Here is a 21,546-nt window from a genome sequence, read left to right on the forward strand (position 1 = left end):
ATTTACCTAAAGATTATTTTATTTCTAAGGTATTATTTTATTATTTATTAATTTAAGTTATTTATTTTATTTTATTATTCATTAATTTAAGTTATTTATTTTATTTTATTGATGGGATAAACACACTCTACTCTCTGTAATTTTGTCTGATTGAATGGTCATTAACAAATAAATCAGATGTTACTCAACAGTTACTCAGTACTTGAGTAGTTTTTTCACCAAGTACTTTTTTACTCTTACTCAAGTAATTATTTGGATGACTACTTTTTACTTTTACTTGAGTAATATTATCCTGAAGTACCAGTACTTTTACTTGAGTACAATATTTGGCTACTCTACCCACCTCTGCTGCTGAGTGCAGGTCATCTAAATAGTGCATGGCTTTCTTAGTAGCCATCTGAATGTCATGGAGGAGACTAGAATTATGTACTCTAAGGAGATCTACCTCCTGTTCTAGGGTTGTTTTGCTCTGAACAACAAGGCTGGTTTGCCTGTGAAAGATCAGAAGCAAACATCTTAACAACTGGCCTGTGGATGCTGTCTGCGCATCACAACTGTCCTTAAGTAGGATCTCTATCTCTTCACTGCAGAGAAAAAATAAATCGCTCTACACAGGGGCTCTCCATTGTTAAGCAAGTTGTCTAAACAACGATCAGTTTGGTTGGCTATTGTGTTGCTGTGGCACAGATTGGGGCCAATAAAGACAAACACAGTTTACAGCATAACTTTGTTTACCAAACCTTAAACATGCACTCACTGGAATGCAGGGTAGTAACAATCAGAGGATTGTCTCTTAAAGTTGACTTGGTCTGAAACACGTGGTAGTAACAGCTAAAGTACAAAACTTCTGTCTCACAGGGCTGGCAGCACACTGTGGCTCTATCTCTTGCTCTACTTCTTACTCAGGCTGAAATGTGAGGCAGTAACAGCCAGATATAAACTTCTTTGTATCACAGGGCCGGTGGCACGCTGTGATTAACACGAGGAACACTTAAATTGTCATCAACAGCTTGGCTACAATGCACTGAATACGGGATATTCAACTGCTTAACTGAAATTCTCTGACTTTCTACTGAGCACTTTGAACTTCAATTGATAGCGGGATCAGCAAGTACCTCAAAGTGGCAGTTAATAACCTAAAAGATTTTGGTTAATCAAATGGGTTATACATTTGATTCATAAATCAATTCTCATCACACTGCAACTGTTTGTAAATACAAATCAATGTCTACTGCTGTAATAGACTATAGTGGTTAAATATAAAGACTTTTGGCTAAAAGGTTCAAGTTGTGACTTTGAAAAATTGATCACTGTCCAAATTATGCTTAAATTAATATTGCACATTTATGAATGATTGCCAACAATACACTTACCCACACGGGGCACCATTTATGTTGGGCTTTGCATTACACAAGGCACAATAAAGTAGTGTTTATGCAACAATAAAAGGGAGATCTGGCTATCAATACTAATTAATGATTATTTGGGATAATTATTAATTAACATTATAAACTCTGTTAGGGCTTCACGTGGTTGTGAATTATTTTGTGATATCTTAACCTCTCTCGTCAAATATAAATAATGTTGATTCTGACCCTCAGCTGAAAAGACACCAGATAATGGAACTGCTTCAGCTGTCAAACAAAATGTGTTTTATTGAATTTGTACTGGACACAAGGTGATATTTTAATAAAACATTTTAGCTCTTAAAAACTTAAAGTCCATGTGTGTGTTCGGCTCATCAGGAGTTGAACTTGGTGACAGCGGGCCAACCGGTGTGAAGTCTGATCCACTCAAAGTAATGAGCCACCTGAGAGAGAGAACACATCAGAGTTTAATCATAATACTGTCGCATTTTCACTGACTCTGTGACTATAAGTTAATATATAAATAGATAGTAGAGTATATCTGACCTGTGTATAAACTCCAGGGAACCCCGGCTGACCACACTTCTCTCCCCAGCTCACAATGCCCCACAGGTAAGAAACACCGAGTTCATCCTCGCAGACCAGAGGACCTCCACTGTCCCCCTGACAGGAGTCCACCTTACCTTCCAGGTCACCTGCACACACACACACACATCAGTATACACTGTACTGTTAGCTCATGAACCACATACAGCACACACCGACCTGCACACAGCATGCCGTCCTCGTTGAATCGATGTCCGTAGAAGTTCCCACAGTTGTCGATGAGGGAAACATTGGCCCACAGCAGCACCCGAGATCCTTTTCCCTCTGAAGACACAGTCGTCAATATGTTTACCACATTGACGTGATCAGTGATGGAATGTGATGAATAATTACTTCAGTACAATTTTGACATACTGGACTTGAAATCCAACTTTTAATGTGAAATATTGTCAGTTTTTTTAGTTCATCATATTCATTTGTTAACCTAAAGTGAAACTCTCGCCAAAAAGCAACCAAGGCTTAATTTATGATTGTATATGAGTCAAACCTTCGTGTAAAAGTATAATTATGATGAAAGAGGCAGGATAGTAATGGTGGACCGCTCCTGAAGCCTTCCTGTCGCACTCGGGGATCGACACTTTTTGTCTGCCATGACGGCGGCGCGCTGGAGATACAGCCGCTAACAGGAGTTGTTCAAAAACGTTCTTTTTAGTAAACTCTGTGTACACAATGTTCTCAATACTGGAGTTCATGAGTAGAGACCCTGGTGATGCTACGAGCAAAGTTTCATGTTGTGTCGAGCCTTCTTACTGTTTTGAAAATACAGATTTTGATGCTATTATAAAAGTGCCCATAGCACTCCCATTGAAAATTAGCTTGCCTGAAAACGAAACTACGGTCAATCTTAAAAGTGCCTCTTATGTCGTAATTATGCTTTTACACGAAGGTTTGACTCATATACATTCACAAAAAAAGCCTAGTTTGCCTTTTGGCAAGAATTTCACTTTAAGTTATCAGATTGACCAAAACATGTTTTGATCAGTTGGTCCAATATTTAGTTGACACATACAGTACATATGTGTAAATAAACATATAATTTAACTTTTGCTTTTCTGCAGCTCCAAATGTCAAAAGATATTATGTATTAAAAACATGAAAAAACTGCCACCGACACATGAACACTGGACTAACTTTGTGGTGAATGAACATACCTGCGGTTCTTCCCCATCCAGAGATGCTGCAGGTGTGGTTGATTCTAAAGAGCTCGGTGGACCAGGGAACACAGACGGCTCTGACGGCCGGGTTGTCCTCCAAACACTTGTCACTGAAGGGAAGCTTCTCCAGCTGCACCAGAGCGATGTCGTTCTCATAACTGCTGGCGTTGTACCTGCAGCACAGTTGACATTCTGTAGTCACTTCTGTCTGCCGTTCATGTGACATGATAGAGGTTTATCACTCAGACAGATATATGGATGGTTAGATACTTTGGGTGGATCTGGATGTTTTTAACAGGAACAATGTCAGTCGTCCCCTGAGCGCTGGACTTCTTCCACAAAGAAAACTTCACCATGAATGCAGACGGGTTGGGCCTGTAAAGAGACACGAGTGACAGACTATTGTTACTCACCATCACCACCAAGCTTTCACTGACAGCTGATCTGACCAGCTAGGAGGTTCTATGCTAACAACAACCAAAGAGTGATTCACAGTATGTAGTTTGAAATGGATTTAAAAGGTCTAACGAGGGAATTTATGTGAGTTTATGGAGTTTTTGTAGGTTGTTTGTCCACCTCAGCACTTGTTTTTGACTGATAAAGAAATAAAGAACTATGATGTGTTTCATTATTACCTACCTGACGCAGTGAGCCGCAGTGAGAACCCAACACCCTCCGATATAAGCTCCTCCACAGTCGATCTTTCCGTTGTCCTCTAGAGCGATTTGCCACTGGATCTGAGTCTGGAAACAGGAATGGTGTGTTCAGGGGAATCACAGAAACCAGAGCTCTCCCAACATCTTCAGTCCTTCTGTCCTTTGACAGCTGAACTGTCTTTGCTGGGTGATATAAGAAATGATGATGATAATAGTAGTAACAACATAACTGACTGGTTTTGATGGGATTCCCCCGACCACTCTCTTGGTTCGGCTGCTCCGTCCTCGCTCTTCAAATACCTCATCGTCCACGATGTCCATATTAGGGACCCCACACTCTAACCTGGACTCCAGATGCTCTCTGGTTTTGGCCGTTTCTACACACACATGCACAAAACTGTTGATGAGATTTAGGGGATTTGGCGATGAGACCTGACATGGAACTTCAAACTGGTTATGACATAGTAAATTTATTACTGATGCCTCTATATGACCTACATCGCTAACAAGACCGTTAGTGAGAAGATTGGATATTTCTGTTTACTCACTTCTGACACTACTTCAAGTCAGAATCAAAATTATGTGTGTTGGATAAATCTTAAACTAAAACTTTTTTAAGGTGTTACACCACTGAAACATCGTTTTACATTGGTCCTCAAGGTGGTGCCAGAAACAAGGACATTTCAAAGTTACTTGCATTAATTACAAGTTACTTGACTGCAACACTTCAAACACTCATCTCACACTACATCGGCAAAAGTTTGTGGACACTCAACCATTTCACCCATGTGACAACTGAATGTGTGATTCCAAAATCATTGTCGTCAAAAGAACAGCTCACAACATTTTTAATTAGTAATTATCTATTATCTCCTCCCCTCATGTTGACGGAAAGTCAGTGTTTCAAGTTTAAGTCAAAGTCTCGTAGTCCACCAAACATTCTGGAGCTTCATAGTAAAACAGAGTTGCAGGGGAAATTATATTTAGCTGAGCAGCTACGGTGAAGATTTCAGCTTGACAAACGTCATAAATAATGTCTTTTCAAATCAATTTGTGATCTTGGTTCAGCTGCATGTGGCCTTTTTTGTGTGTTTCTTGGTTCTTTATTTGTTGTTTTAAATCAAGTCTCCAGCTGCTTAAGAACTCTGTTTTGCGGACAAGCTCCAGAAATGTTTTGTGGACTATGGCACTTCACCTGACTTTATATCAGATTTGTTGATTGGAAACAGGAAAGGGACAAACACAAACTGTTCCGCCAATTTGGAAGAACTGTTCTGTCCAACCGCTGTTGCATCAAGTTTACCCATCACTGGAACTAAAGTTAAGTAGTGGTCCAGGGTGTCCACATGCTTCTTACCATACCACTTCTGATTCTACTATGCTTTAAGTGAGTCCACATACCATTTTTCGGGGAGATGTAGTCTGGAATAACAAAAGAACAAAACAATGTCATTATTGGCAACAACAATGACACGACCCAAAAATTGTTGTGGTCCAGATATGGCCCGTCCACATACCACACGGAATAAACCAGAACTGGCCTAAATCTGGGCCATAGTTCATTTCTGTTCTGGTGGGCTGGATCGGGTTCAGCATCTGGGAATTTACTTTTAGAGGTTGAACCCACTTACCTGAGTTTCTGAGTTGTCGGGGCACCCACTCTTGCTCTGTGGACAATGGAAATATAAAAAACTTAGAGTTTAGTCACTTTTACTATCAGCCTTTCTGTCTGCATTTGAAACCATGACTGCACAGATTTGGGCTTCAAATGACATCACAAACTTAAGATAGCAGAGTTTGTATCTGAATTCATACAGAGCACAGAAATCCTTGTAAAAGTTATCGTTAAACTGAATGGAAATAAATGCTGTTGGGGTAAACTGGTTTCAAAGCGGCGGTCTAACTTACCGTTGGCCAAAGTTTGTTTCGGTGATTCATCCTCGCCGTCCAGACAGTCAATCTGTTTGTCACCAAGTGCATCTTTAGGCACACACACACCGGTCTTGCAGAGGACAGCTCCGTTCCTGCATGCTGATGAACACATTTCGATCGAGATACACAGGAAACGCAAGAGTATCAAATCTGTTTATGTGTGCACGTTTGGTTTACCTTTGCAGCACATCTCGTCACTGCGGTCACCACAATCATCGACTCCATCACAAGTCTGCTCCCGAGACACACACTTGCCATTTACACATTTGAAGCCACACGCTGTGTCTGCAAATACAGACAAAAATAAATGTCACAATACTGGAGAATAGTAGAGCAAAATACAGAAGTTCTCTAGATGTAACCATTCATAGTGGAGGGCTTAGTGCGCTCAGGTAGCCAGCTTGGACAATTTAATTTGTTGCAGCAGCAGTCAGCCTTTGTTGCCATTACTTATTTGATGACGATTTGGTATCTGGACCCTTAGACAGAAGGTAGAAGGAGGGGGAGGGCTGGACTATATTCAGAGACTGCTAGCAGTGATAAGAGAACTTGACTGTTACAAATGATTACGTTGATGTCCATTGTTCCAGACAGTCTTTACAGGCAGGACTACAATGATGGACAAAATTTATCACAAAAGATACTGAACTTTGCTGGGTTTGTTATGTCTTTCAATGAAATAGCTCTTTACCCTTGTACAGATAAGAGAAGGGATTTTCCAATCTGGTCCACATTCTGTTCAGGTGTATAGGACATGATATTAGTGATACTGAGAGTCACCTTGTTGTTCGTGGGAGCCATTGTTCCCTTCTGTGAATCTAAAGACCAAAGTTAAAGTCATTACTAGAAAATAATAGAGCAGTATCACTTCATACTAACCACTTGGTGCCTCATAACAGGTTGCTGTAGCGATGCTCTTAGTGCCAATCCAGACCTTGTCGTAGATTACACACTCAGCAAGAGAAGTCTCATAGCCTTGGCAACGGACGTTAACACAGCTGCCTGGGAACCTTTTGGGTTTTTTGGATTTAATACGTTGAGCAGTCATTGCACCACTGTAGGCACACACACAGACATCAAATTGAAGGTATACTGTACATCTCTGACAAAATGCACTCTGCTTAAGGAAGGAACACTTAAATTGATTGAGCTACTGGCAGCTAGCAGCTGAAGTATACGAATATTTATCCCACATGTTTGTGGTACATGCAAGTACACCATGTTTTAAACATGCATTAGGTCAATATATCTTCTCTCACAGTGGATTCCCGTTCTCCTTGCAGGCCACGTTAGCAGCCGCCATGTCCCAAGTCTCCCCACACACCAGTAATTGGTCCCCACCATTGGGTCTTCTAGCATGGGGAACGAAGACCTTCACCACTCTTGTCTCTGGGTCTATTGAAGTACTAAACTTTGGTTGACTATCTATAATGGGAGAGGAATAAAAGTAACAGTAACTACATGAGGGGATAAGAGAGTGACAAAACAAGGCACTGAATGTGTCTGAGAGAGCGAACCTCCACAATTTACCCCAAAGTGGGACATGACAGGTCTCCTGGTCCGACATGAGACAGCCATCACCTAGAAAATAGATTTAAACAAATGTAATGCCTTCTTGGTGCACTTTTAATATCTTAAACCATTTACATTCACTATTGTACTCTAATGATACGTGCATAGAACTAGAAGTCTCTTGATGGGAGATATAGATTAAAAATCAGAAGGTCCTACATTTTTCTGCAGCAGCTCAGAAAACTTTAAATCTCAAACATATTCCTAATTCCTGTTTCTGTAACTGGTTCCAAGTCAAGACCTGCTCTTGATACCCAACCTCATTCATGTGTTACCTGGCAGAAGGAGCGGTAGTTTCTATTGTCCCGCCCACAAACTGGGACCCCATTCTCAACAGCGGGACACAGGTAGGGTGTTTTACAGGAGCAATGTCCTCCAATGCAACGCTCCCATGGAGGACAAAACACCAGATCACATGATGCTCGAGTAAACCTGATAAATGTGAAAAGACAGATCACACTAATAACTCACACAGATCATTAAGATGAGCAAAGGAAATACATGAACTGTAGAGACTGTAAGACTTAGACGTCTTCTGTGGGTCAATTGAGGTGGAAGCTTCTCAGCATTTAACCGTTTGCAGCTTTTTCTCCTTGACAAGTTCTTTATGCTTATTTCGATTTTTGAGTTCCTTAAATGACAAAGTAAACACGGGGGTTGCCATAGTTTTATCCACCATCTAGTGGTTTAAAGTCAGTAGTTTGTCATAATCCCCTAAAAACAGCTACTCTTAATTAAACTTCCTTTGACTGGCATGTCAAAAGTTAACTGCTCATTGCAAACACAACCAGAGTTTCTATGTCAACTGAGAAAAAGAAAGTTGTAATATGGATACTACTGGTTGGTTAGAAATATTCAGTTTATTGCCCAGGGAATGAACAGTACCATCTTCACTATCTTCTATCAGACTATCAGAAACCTGTTTCATTGTTTATGTCAAACGAGGTTGGAAAATTGTTGGTTACCAAAAGACCAGAGGCAATAGTAAGTATAAAAGAATGGACGGGAAAATACAAATAGGGAAATACAAACATAACAGACCATAGAAACAGCCAAAAGCCCAGCCAATTAATGTACACCTACTTCTTGTCCCAACACTCCTGTGGACCGGAAAACTCATCTGTCTCATTTGTTCCAGGGGTTGTTGGAGCAGAGCTGTTGACCATCATGTTGGTGGGCTGGGCTGTTGGCCCGGTTTTCTGATTAAAAATGAATAGATGAGGATAGAAAAGAACATGGTTCATCTCATCATCTATAATTCTGGCTGTCTCCTGTTAAAGTTCCACACAGATGATTAACATCTTTATATCTCTTTAGTACTTTAGTAATCTTAGTTCTTTTGATAAATTATTTAATGGGCGAAAAATAAAATGCAAGTTTAACTGAAACAAACATTGTTTTCCATTGTGTCACATAAGTTTAAATTTGTTACCTGAGGGGTGGAGGGTTTGGATGTGGACTCTTGTTCCTGTGGATCTGGAAATGATATGTTGGTATTATCTGGCCCCTGAAGGAGGGATAAAAATGAAAGAAAGTTATGAAAAGATAGAACAGGATAAAACAGAAATGTAGTTAAGTACATAATCTTTAACTGTGGTCATCTTATATTAAAGTTCTATGCAGAAAATACACAAGTTTATATTTCTCATACTACGTTTTTCTTATTAACTTCAGCAGTTGTGTTTCTAATTTAGAGGATTGACACATTTAATGTTATTCATTGATTGTATTATGTAATTTGTTACCATCAATACAGTTACAATTCAGTAGAACAGGATAGAACAGAACATGCACATCATGCACAGCTATGGATGTGTCCTGTTAAAGTTTTACACAGATAATACACAACTTTATATCTTAAGTCATTTATTTATGGTATCATATAAATTTGATTGCCCCATGTTGGTTTGAATCAGTTACCTGAGGGGTGGAAGGTTTGGCTGTTGGCTCTGTTCCCTGCTTGTCTGTTAATGATCCATCCTGATTACTTGGCCACTGAAGGAGCAATTAAAATGTAATAATGTTACAAATCTATATTACAGGATATACATATAACAAAACATGGTTGTGCTCATCATTTGTGGCAGGCAGTCTCATGTTCTGTGCACATGATACACATCTTTATATATCTTTATATCTGCTTCAGTAATCCTTGCTTAGTACTAATTACTGCAATACAGTAACCAAATGAAAGCATCATTTGACACATATGATTTTTTTAAATAAACAATTGTGTCATGTAAGTTTCAATAACCTGTGGGTCAAGGTTGTCAGTTGTTAACTTTTGTTCCACGTGGCCAATATAATGCAGTACAGTTAATAACATAAAGTAGTGATCATACCTGTCACACCGCGGTGAGGGATGTCCTGTTTTTTTTGTCTTGTGAATTTCATGTTTTATTTTGAAAAGTAACTCTCCTCTCATTTCAGGTCACTTGCCCTTCCTCTTGTGTCACCGGTCTGGCGTCTTCCCTGATCCCTGATTGTTTCCACCTGTGCTCCCTCCCCTCATGTGTATATAGTCTTTGTCTTCCCCTGTCTTCGTTGCCAGAGTATTTCGTTCGTTTCGTCGAGTACGTCCAGCCTATCTCACAGCCTTGATCATAGCCTTGTATTTCGAGAAAGTTAAGTATTGTCAAGTTTTGTTTTTTGCATATAGTTTTCCTCTGTGGTAGAGTGATTTTGAGTTGGATATCTTTTGGTCAGAATTTTGTTTCGTTGTTAGTTAAGTTTCATAGCGTTTGCTTTTCCTCCTGTTGGAGTGTTTTCCGTTCTTTAAAATTTCTCAGCCTTATTTAGAGTAGACAAATTTTCATAGCCTGTGTGCCTTCCTCCTTCGGGAGCGACTTTTAGTTTGAGTAATTTTTATAAACTTCTAGTTTCTTAAGATCAGTGTAGTTATTCCCTTTTTCTCCTACGGGAGCATCTTTTGTTCTTGTTGTGTTTTTTTTTTAGTGTGGTCCGTTGGACCTATAGTGTTCACAGCCTGTTCTGTTATCACTCTGTCTACAGAGGAACTGTATTAAAAAATAAAGCCTGTCTGTACAACTGCCTTCCTGCATCTGAGTCCTCAGTTTCTGCCAAGCCTGACAGAATACTCTGGCCTGAAATGGACCCAGCGGAGGCAGAACAGCTATCGGGAGTCCTGCGTGACCAAGAAGCCCGCATCTCACGCCAGGAGGAGTTCCAGAGTGCCATGGCGGCGCAGATGGGTCAGATCTCGGCTCAACTACAGGGACTGCTCGCGCAGCCCCCTCGACCCACCGCACCGGCTCCCGTACCACCGACTCCACCTACTCCGCCCACTCCGCACTTTGGAGCGGGTAGCAGATTGGCTCCACCAGCTCAATACTCCGGGGAACCAGGACTATGTAAGACATTTATCATAGACTGTTCCATTCACTTTGAATTAACCCCCCACGCATTTCCCACTGACCGAGCAAAGATCGCCTTCATGATCTCGCACCTAACCGGGAGAGCCAAAGCCTGGGCGTCTGCTGAATGGAGCAGGAGATCGGCCGTCTGTAACACTCTTGGAGACTTTGAGGCGGCGCTAAAGAGAACCTTCGATCCGGTGGCAGACGACCGGGAAAAGGCTCAAGAGTTAAGTGGATTAAGACAAGGCAAAGACTCCGTGTGTGATTATGCTATTCGTTTTCCCACACTATCAGCTGAGAGTGGGTGGAATTCCACAGCTTTGTATGATGTGTTTTTTAAGGGGCTAGCAGCCCCGATCCAGGATCTGCTTGTTCCCCTCGATTTGCCCGCAGGATTGGACGACCTCATCGCGCTCGCCATCCGGACGGATAATCGACTTCGCCAGCTCAGACGACACCAGGGAGGAAGTACGGGCACGGCGGGAGGAGCACCGCTCACTACCGTTCCAAGCCGCCCGTTCACTCATGACGCCTCGCCGACCCCACGTCATCAATCCGCGACGGAGGGAGAGATCGAACCAATGCAGCTGGGCAGAGCGCGGCTGTCGGAGGAGGAGAGGCGGAGACGGCAGTTGGAGGGAAGGTGTTTTTACTGTGGGGAAACGGGGCACCTTGTAACCACCTGTCCAACCAAACGAGCCCCGACGGGGAGCTTAGTCGCAGCTGCAAGCTCTGTTTCACGCGCCTTGACCAAAGTGAAGGTAAGGCACCACACGGACACGAACCTCAATGCACTTATTGACTCTGGGGCAGATGAGAGTCTGATGGACTGGGGTTTAGCAGAGAGATTGGGGATTAAATCTGAACCCCTGGTTAAGCCCGTCAGGGCCCGCTCTCTCAACGGTAAGGAACTTTTTACTATCACTCACATCAGCGAACCCGTCCACCTGCACATTAAGGATCATGAAGAGGAAATTCGTTTTTTCTTATTTAGGTCCACTTCTCACACACTCATTCTGGGCCAACCATGGCTGTTTCGCCACAACCCCCAGGTAGATTGGAGGTCTGGAGACATCATCAGATGGGGAAAGGACTGTTTAAGACATTGTATGGGCATAACCAGGGGCAAACAAGCTGAGATTAACCTGTTCTCTGTCAACCCTACAACAGAACCTGAATACCCGGACCTGAACCTGGTACCCACCTGCTACTACCAGCTTCGGGAAGTTTTTAGTAAGTCCAAAGCTCTGTCTCTCCCCCCACACCACCCATACGACTGCGCCATCGACCTGATTCCTGGATACCCCATACCTAAGGGCCGCCTGTACTCTGTTTCCGGACCAGAAAAAGAGGCCATGAGAGAGTACCTCACCACGTCACTAAAAGCTGGTCTCATCCGCCCTTCATCATCGCCAGCTGGGGCGGGCTTCTTCTTTGTGGATAAGAAAGATGGGTCTCTGAGACCCTGCATAGACTATAGCCCCCTCAATGACATTACAATAAAAAATCGCTATCCACTCCCTCTCATGTCATCTGTCTTTGACCAAATCCAACAGGCCAAAGTGTTCACTAAGCTCGACCTACGCAACGCCTACCACTTGGTCCGAATAAGAGAGGGCGATGAGTGGAAGACCGGTTTCAATACTCCGAGTGGCCATTATGAGTATCTGGTCATGCCATTCAGTCTCACCAATGCCCCCGCCGTTTTTCAAGCCATGATAAATGATGTGTTGAGGGACTTCTTGGATCATTTTGTCTATGTGTATTTAGACGATATTTTGATTTACTCACCTGACATTGACACTCACCAAGACCATGTGACCAAAGTTCTTAAAAGACTCCTAGAAAATCACCTGTATGTAAAGGCCGAGAAAAGTGTATTTCATGCCGACACCGTCTCCTTCCTGGGCTTCATCGTAGCTCCTGGAAGAGTTCAGATGGACCCGGCTAAAATTAGCGCTGTGGCCGAATGGCCCACACCTGATAGCCGCAAGAAGGTTCAGCAATTTTTGGGGTTTGCTAACTTTTACAGGCGGTTTATCAGAGGCTTTAGCGCAATAGCTGCTCCTCTTCATGCTCTTACCTCCACTCAGGTGCAGTTCCACTGGTCGCCTGCAGCAGAGAAGGCATTCCAGGATCTCAAGCTCCGCTTCACGTCAGCCCCCATCCTCACCATGCCGGACCCTCAGCGGCAGTTCGTGGTCGAAGTAGACGCATCGAACGAAGGGGTTGGAGCCATCCTCTCCCAACGATCAGAAAAGGATGGCAAGATACACCCATGCGCCTTCCTGTCGCGGCGGCTGTCCAGAGCTGAAAGGAACTACGATGTGGGCAACCGAGAACTACTGGCGGTCAAACTTGCCCTCGAAGAGTGGAGGCATTGGCTAGAGGGGGCCGAACAACCGTTCATAGTCTGGACTGATCACCGAAATCTCGAGTACATCAGAAAAGCTAAGAGGCTAAACTCTCGCCAGGCCAGGTGGGCGCTCTTTTTTAACCGCTTCTCTTTCTCTCTTTCCTACAGGCCGGGATCCCGGAACGTCAAGCCAGACGCGCTATCCCGGTTATTCGACCCCGAGCCTGTTGCCAAGGAACCTGAAACCATCCTTCCACTAACCTGTGTGGTAGGAGCGGTCTCCTGGCAGATAGAAGAAGAGGTGAAGCAGGCTAATGGTGGGGTTCCATCACCTCATGGGTGCCCAGATAATCGAGTGTTTGTGCCGGCCGAGCTGCGCCCACAGGTGATTCATTGGGCTCATACCTCACTGCCTTCATGTCACCCGGGAGTTCAGAGAACGATGTTCGTCATCTCTCGGCGGTTCTGGTGGCCGTCCATGGAGCCGGAGGTTCGGGAGTACGTGGAGGTATGCTCGGTCTGCGCCCGCAACAAGACATCCTCCCGGCCTCGAATGGGCCTCCTGCAGCCACTTCCCATCCCCTCCAGACCGTGGTCAGACATCTCCATGGACTTCGTCACGGGGCTCCCGGTATCCCAAGGTAACACCACTGTCCTCACAGTGGTAGACCGTTTCTCTAAAATGGTCAAATTTATTGCCTTGCCTAAACTACCCTCCGCCAAAGAGAAGGCGGAGGTCATGATGAACCAGGTTTTCAGGATTCACGGATTCCCCAAAGACATTGTTTCCGACCGGGGGCCCCAGTTCGTATCACGGTTCTGGAGGGAGTTCTGTAGGCTCATCGGCGCCAAGGCCAGCCTGACCTCAGGATACCACCCGGAGGCCAACGGCCAGACCGAGCGCCTCAACCAACAATTGGAAACCGGCCTCCGGTGCCGACATGGAGCAAGAACCTGGTCTGGGTTGAGTATGCCCACAATTCATTACCCACATCTGCTACAGGCTTCTTACCATTCAAATGTGCTTACGGTTATCAACCCCCAGTTTTTCCAGAGAACGAACGGGAGGTTTCGGTCCCCTCTGCCCACGCCATGATTCGACGCTTCCACCGCATCTGGGCAGCCGCCCGCCAGGTGCTAATCTGACAGGGGGATCGGATGAAGAAGGCGGCAGACCGCAAGAGGCGTCCTGCCCCAGCTTATCAGGTGGGCCAGAAGGTGTGGCTCTCGGCAAAGGACCTGCACCTTAAGGTTCCCTCCAAGAAGCTAGCCCCTCGGTTCGTGGGACCATTCCCTGTCACCCAGATCATCGGACCTGCAGCTGTGCGCCTTCGTCTGCCCCGGTCCCTTCGTGTGCATCCCACATTCCATGTCAGCCAGATCAAACCTGTCAAGGAAAGCCAAATGGTTCCGGCCACCACGGCCCCTCCACCACCCGAGGTAATTGAAGGGGGTCCGGTGTACAAGGTAAAGCAGCTGTTGGCAGTACGCAACCGGGGCCGGGGCAGACAGTATCTAGTGGACTGGGAGGGGTACGGACCTGAAGAGAGGCAGTGGATCCCTTCCCGCCACATCGTGGACCCCACCCTCATCGATGACTTTCATAAAAATAACCCTGGTCAGCCTGGGCCGTCAGGTGTCGGCCGTAGAGGGGGGGGTACTGTCACACCGCGGTGAGGGATGTCCTGTCTTGGTTTTTTTTTTCTTGTGAATTTCATGTTTTATTTTGAAAAGTAACTCTCCTCTCGTTTCAGGTCACTTGCCCTTCCTCTTGTGTCACCGGTCTGGCGTCTTCCCTGATCCCTGATTGTTTCCACCTGTGCTCCCTCCCCTCATGTGTATATAGTCTTTGTCTTCCCCTGTCTTCGTTGCCAGAGTATTTCGTTCGTTTCGTCGAGTACGTCCAGCCTATCTCACAGCCTTGATCATAGCCTTGTATTTCGAGAAAGTTAAGTATTGTCAAGTTTTGTTTTTTGCATATAGTTTTCCTCTGTGGTAGAGTGATTTTGAGTTGGATATCTTTTGGTCAGAATTTTGTTTCGTTGTTAGTTAAGTTTCATAGCGTTTGCTTTTCCTCCTGTTGGAGTGTTTTCCGTTCTTTAAAATTTCTCAGCCTTATTTAGAGTAGACAAATTTTCATAGCCTGTGTGCCTTCCTCCTTCAGGAGCGACTTTTAGTTTGAGTAATTTTTATAAACTTCTAGTTTCTTAAGATCAGTGTAGTTATTCCCTTTTTCTCCTACGGGAGCATCTTTTGTTCTTGTTGTGTTTTTTTTTTAGTGTGGTCCGTTGGACCTATAGTGTTCACAGCCTGTTCTGTTATCACTCTGTCTACAGAGGAACTGTATTAAAAAATAAAGCCTGTCTGTACAACTGCCTTCCTGCATCTGAGTCCTCAGTTTCTGCCAAGCCTGACAATACCAAAGAATCATAAATCAATAAAAGAGGATAGAACAGAACATCTTCGTTATTGTACTTCTTGCTTCCTAAATTCAGCAGTTGTTTTCATAAATGACTTCATTTTAGAATAATAAAATGGACATTTCAATTGAAACATATACTAACTTATTGTGTCGTTTAAGTTTCAATTAAAACTCAATGCATTACTTTCTTGTGTAGTTTCTAACAAACTGGGGTAAAACCAAATAACCAGGGGGATTTTCAGTCATTTCAGGACTTTGTTAATTATATCAATGATTGGATGGTTCTGAACTTTCTCCAGCTAAATGAAGCAAAGTTCAAAACCCGTCATGGCTGCCATGACTCCTCCATAAAAGTCTTGGCAAGTCGGATGAGTAAGCCTACATCAAATTCTCTGCCAAAGTATACAATTTTTGTTCTAAGCTCGGTTTTGATGAGAAAATCAAGTCAGTTACCTGAGGGGTGGAAGGTTTGGTTGTTGGCTCTGTTCCCTGCTTGTCTGTTAATGATCCATCCTGATTACTTGACCACTAAAGGAGCAGTTAAAATGTAATAATGTTACAAATCTATATTACAGGATATACATATAACAAAACATGGTTGTGCTCATCATTTGTGGCAGGCAGTCTCATGTTCTATGCAGATGATACACATCTTTATATATCTTTATATCTCCTTCAGTAATCCTTGCTTAGTACTAATTACTGCGATACAGTAACCAAATGAAAGCATCATTTGACACATATAATGTTTTTTGATAAACAATTGTGTCATGTAAGTTTCAATAACCTGTGGGTCAAGGTTGTCAGTTGTTAACTTTTGTTCCACCTGGCCATTACAATGCAGTACAGTTAATAACAAAAAGTAGTGATCATACCAAAGAGTCATAAATCAAAAAAAGAGGTTAGAACAGAACATCTTCATTATTGTACTTCTTGCTTCCTAAATTCAGCAGTTGTTTTCATAAATGACTTCATTTTAGAATAATAAAATTGACATTTACATTGAAACATTAACTAACTTATTGTGTCTTTTAAGTTTCAATTAAAACTCAATGCATTACTTTCTTGTGTAGTTATTAACAAACTGGGGTAAAACCAAATAACCAGGGGGATTTTCAGTCATTTCAGGACTTTGTTAATTTTATCAATAATTGGATGGCTCTGAACTTTCTCCAGCTAAATGAAGCAAAGCTCAAAACCCATCATGGCTGCCATGACATAAAAGTCTTGGCAAGTTGGATGAGTAGGCCTACATCACATTCTCTGCCAAAGTATAACATTTTTGTTCTAAGCTTGGTTTTGATAAGAAAATCAAGTCAGTTACCTGAGGGGTGGAAGGTTTGGCTGTTGGCGCTGTTCGCTGCATGTCTGTTGATGATTCATCCTGATTAGATAACCACTGACGGAGCAATTAAGATGTAATAATGTTACAAATCTATAGAACAGGATATACACATAACAGACCATGGTTGTGCTCATCATTTATAGCACTGGCAGTCTCATGTTCTATGCAGATGATACAAATCTTTATATCTCCTGAGTAATCATTGTTTGTTAAACTCAGCAATTGTTTTTTTCATGAATTACTAGAATAACAAAGTGAAAGTATTACTCAACACATTTAATGTCAGTTATCAATTGTAAGTTTCACTTACCTTTGGGTTGAAGTTGGGAGTTGTTGGCCTTTGTTCCATCTGGCCATTAAAATGATATACAATTAATAACAAAAAATGTTTATACATTGATTATACATTGATTGTATTTGTTGATAGTTGATAGTGAAGTTGTTACCATGCCAAAGAGTCATAAATCAATAAAAGAAGATAGAACTGAGCATCTCCAGCTGGCGTTCTATGCAGATGATACATCTTTATAGCCATCATTTTACTTTTTGCTTCCTAAATTGAGCAGTTGCTTTCATAAACGATTTCATGACAGAATAATAAAATGGACATTTCAATCGAAACATTTACTAAGTTATTGTTTGTTTAAGTTTCAATTAGAAACTCAATGCGTTAATAACCCCTTTTAGATAGAAAAGGTGGCAAATTTGCAGCAAAGTAAAGGCTGCAATGTGCCACCTTGTCTTTCTAAAAGGGAGGCGTAATATTCCTTCTTTTCCAAAGAGCCGCCACTTGACCACCACTGGGGTAGGCATAAACATGTGACGTGATGTGAAGCATGAAGTTTGGCATGAACAGTGAAGCAGGTCGAATTTGTCTTCAAAGTAAGAGCTTTACTTGGCCTCAGTCATAGAATTGATTGTGTCACAATGAACATACTTCCACGATATCTTTTTCTGTTCCAAGCCCTTCCTGTAGAAGTTCCCTCAAAACATTTTTCAGAATTGAATAAAATAATCTGTAGATTCATTTGGCAGGGGAAAAAACCAAGGATTAAATGCAAAACCTTACAACTCCCAAGAGAGGAAGGCAGAATGTCTCTACCCAATATAAAAGCTTATTATTTTGCAGCCCAAATTAAACCATTAGTCAACATATGTACCCTGACATACCAGGCTAGATGGAAGGACATTGAACTTTCCATTTTGAATGACACTCCAATTTATGCAGTACTACCACACAAAAACCTGGCGGGATTCATACATGATGTGAAGTACCCACTTCTCAAAGCTCAACTAAAAATCTGGAACACTATTAGGCAAGAGTATAAACTAGATGATAAACTACAAATCATTCAATGGTGTGCTTATGATCCTATGTTCAAGCCAAACAATTAAATGTTGTTATTCCCCTTGCAATCCAGGGGAATAACAACATCTTACTCCTTAACAAAAAAAGAACAGTTCAAAGACTTCGAATACCTGAGGGGAAAGTATGACTTTGAAAATTGTTTTTTTTATAGGTATCTTAAGATATGAAATCTTTATGACCATAATATTTAGAATAAAACAGACTTTAATGACCTAATTTTGAAAATATGTACAGACGCCTACCAAAACAAGTGTAATAAGGGCGTTATCTCTAAACTTTACAAAGGCCTAATGGAAAAGGAATCTAACACTACAGACTACGTTAAAGAAAAATGGGAGAGGGAGGGTAATTTGTCAATCTCATGTGTAAATTGGCTTGATATGTGCAGATTCCAGTGAAAATGTACAAATTCTAACACCTAGCGGGAATTCGGATGGAAATGTCTTATTTGCTTCTTCATAACACCAAGGCAGAAGGCACATTTTTCTGGATGGAATTCTGAGTGTTGAAGGCGGTGTAGTTCTCAAGATGCCAATCACTGGCATATATTTTGGGATTGTGCAGTGATAAAACCCTTTTGGGTGGAGTTTTACAAAGCGCTCAAAAACATACTTAACACTGACCTACCCTTGGAATTTACCATATTATTCCTAGGAAATGTTGACCTTCTGACAAGGTGCGCCGATAAATATATGTAAGCTATAACCAGGCGCTGGTTACTTCCTGAACCACCCACAATACAGGAATGGACTGACATAGTAAACAGCATCTATGTCATGGAAAGGATCACTTTCTCCCTTTGCCTTTAGAAAGAACTGTTCACTTAATTTTGGACTAAATAAATAAACCTTTACAGCCAGATTTCGTGGAGATATGAAAAACCTTGCTAGGCTCCTTGTTTCTAGCAAAATGTACTTGTTTTAACTTGTCATAAATCTCCCCTGTCTGCCCTTTTAGCTATTTATCTCTATTCACTCATGCCTTTTATTTTTTCTTATCCATTTATTTGATTTACGGTACTTTATTTATTTATTTATTTTATACACAGCCTTCCTCTCCCAACTTGTAAATAGAGTAGAACAGAAGAGTTTAAAATGGCTTTGTATACATATTTGACCTTGTATATGAACTGCTTCTTCATTAAAAATTAAATAATGAAAAAAAAAAATAAGAGCTTTACATTGCACCCCATTGGAGTTAAGAGCTGGGTTCTCAGCGGGGGCTTTTAATTCGAAAGTAGCGACCGTTAGTAGCTTGCCGCTACAACAACAAGCGGACAATGAGGAAAGCTACAGAGACCGAGGAGACGCTAGCATCTCCTGGATCTCAGCAGCTGTCCAGTTGCTCATCTTGACGTCCGCGGATGAAGTGATGGACTGACTGCTAGTGTCAAATTAGCGGACCAAAACAGACCCCCAATTTACTGCCCTCTAAATCCGCGGACCTACCCCCAAAAAGGACATTCAAATCGGCGGCTTGCTGCCCAGTACAAAAAACATCTAATGTCTTGTGTAGTTTCTAACTGGGGTAAAACCAAATAAACAGGAGGGTTCATTTCAGGCCTCTTTTAATTATATAAATGATTGAATGGTTCTTAACTTTCTGCAACTAAATGAAGCAAAGTTTTGGCAAGTCGGAGGAGTAGGCCTACGTTAAATTCTCTGCCAAAGTATACAGTTTTTGTTCTAATCTCAGTTTTGATAAGAAAATCAAGTCAGTGGTTAGATCCAGTTCCCTAAAACTGCAGGCAATATCCATCATCAAGTCTTTTTTGTCCTTTGACTAAATGCTCTGGAAAAAAAAATGTATTCGTGCTTTGACTTCTTAATGTCTAGACTGTTATTTCCTTCAAGTTTGTATTTGTCCATTTTTCTGCAAGTTGTTGCTGCTGTTTGAGATTTTACTGCCAACCAAAACAGAAATGATGTCCCTCCTGTGTTGGCCCCAGTGTTTGTGTACATATCTGACCTTTAAAACCTTCAGCTCTCATCTGTATCTCTGAGGTCCTCTCACCTTAAACTGTTGGTTGTTCAGACTGAACAATGAGTTAAAACAAAATAAGGGGGTTTGTTCGTGGGTGCATTTTGTGAGGGCTGCAGTGAAACGCACTGGATGCAGGAGGCCGAGTTTGAGTTACAGATCCATTAGTTTGAAAGTTAATGAGACTTCAAAACAGCACAGTAGTTTCATATACTATGAAGGATGTTCAAGATTAAGATTTTATGTATTAATCATTATATAACACAGGGCTATGCAACGAAATGATGTCTACATTCCATTTTGCTACTCATACAAACAAAACTATGTAAATGGATGATTTAATAATAAGTCATTAGAAAATGTTTTTGTTTTGGGGTGCAATGATTAAGATTATGCAGCGCTAAAGTTAGTCTGAACTTCCCTTAGTTCACCTCACAGGCCAGTTCTATTCCCCAGCATTTGGATCTTAATAACTCACTTTAAAAATTTGTGTTGTTTGTATTTTGGTCAACTTATATTTGAGACATGAACCGGACAAATTGCAGATAATGAGGGTCAGAAATAGAAAGACTACCACGAAAATGGAGCATGTTGGCAGGTATACAACAATCAATCATATCTCTACAAAAACACAATATATTCTGGAACACAAAATTAACCAATTTAACAACACAGTACAGCACTATTCTACATGCCACCTTTGTCCTGCAGAACAGAAGTACATGGTGGGATATCCTATTCAATACAAGAGGTATAACACAGAAAAAGAAAGTAAGAGACTCTGAAGAGCAAAAGAGTTAACTTACCATTTCAGAGTGAACAAAGGGAAGACACAGCAGGAAAAGAGAAACTCCTGCTGATCTCATCCTGACAAATGCAAACAGCTCAACTCGCTTCTCCAATAAAGGTTTTCCTCTTTTCCTGTTGTGTGCTAAAAATCCGTTAACGGTTGCCGGAAGACAAAATGATTCAACAATAAAATAACTTTTAAACAGCTGCAGCCAGAGAGACAGTTATTCTGACTGACGGGGACTGACGGTCTGATATCTGTCCACTGATGATGACATCGATCAATCATTAGCTTGTCCTGTCAATGTGGACACTCACACACACACACACACACATACTCACACACACACACACACACACACACACATACTCACACACACACACACACACACACACACACACATACTCACACACACACACACACACACACACACACACACACACACACACACACACTGCAGATCATCATGCACTGTGGTCACCGATGAGTCCAGGTAGGGGGGTGTGTTTAGGTACATGTGGGAAAACCCAGATTCCAGTAACCACACAAACACAAACATCTGGGCTGGACGACGGCGCATTGCTGAAGGTCTAAAGGTCTGAAGGTTTAGACCCGATCGG

At 42.0% G+C, this 21,546-nt stretch overlaps 1 protein-coding gene across 1 annotated transcript; it reads right to left on the reverse strand.

The window, feature by feature from the left end:
- Positions 1 to 1,629: 1,629 nt before the first annotated feature.
- Positions 1,630 to 21,163, reverse strand: LOC115589961 (complement factor I-like). Its single transcript, XM_030431161.1, has 22 exons — positions 20,943 to 21,163; positions 17,098 to 17,136; positions 16,767 to 16,841; positions 15,896 to 15,970; positions 9,208 to 9,282; positions 8,720 to 8,794; positions 8,371 to 8,486; positions 7,563 to 7,719; positions 7,233 to 7,296; positions 6,975 to 7,140; positions 6,595 to 6,770; positions 5,893 to 6,000; positions 5,692 to 5,814; positions 5,415 to 5,450; positions 5,185 to 5,205; positions 4,018 to 4,160; positions 3,767 to 3,870; positions 3,398 to 3,502; positions 3,125 to 3,300; positions 2,133 to 2,237; positions 1,914 to 2,062; positions 1,630 to 1,810 (listed from the first exon to the last, which is right to left on the reverse strand). The coding sequence occupies exons 1-22, from the start codon at positions 21,000 to 21,002 to the stop codon at positions 1,742 to 1,744; spliced, it is 2,217 nt and encodes a 738-aa protein (XP_030287021.1). The 5' UTR covers positions 21,003 to 21,163; the 3' UTR covers positions 1,630 to 1,741.
- Positions 21,164 to 21,546: the final 383 nt, after the last annotated feature.

The sequence above is a fragment of the Sparus aurata genome, chromosome 10, assembly GCF_900880675.1.
Source record: "Sparus aurata chromosome 10, fSpaAur1.1, whole genome shotgun sequence".
In the NCBI taxonomy this organism is placed as follows: domain Eukaryota; kingdom Metazoa; phylum Chordata; class Actinopteri; order Spariformes; family Sparidae; genus Sparus; species Sparus aurata.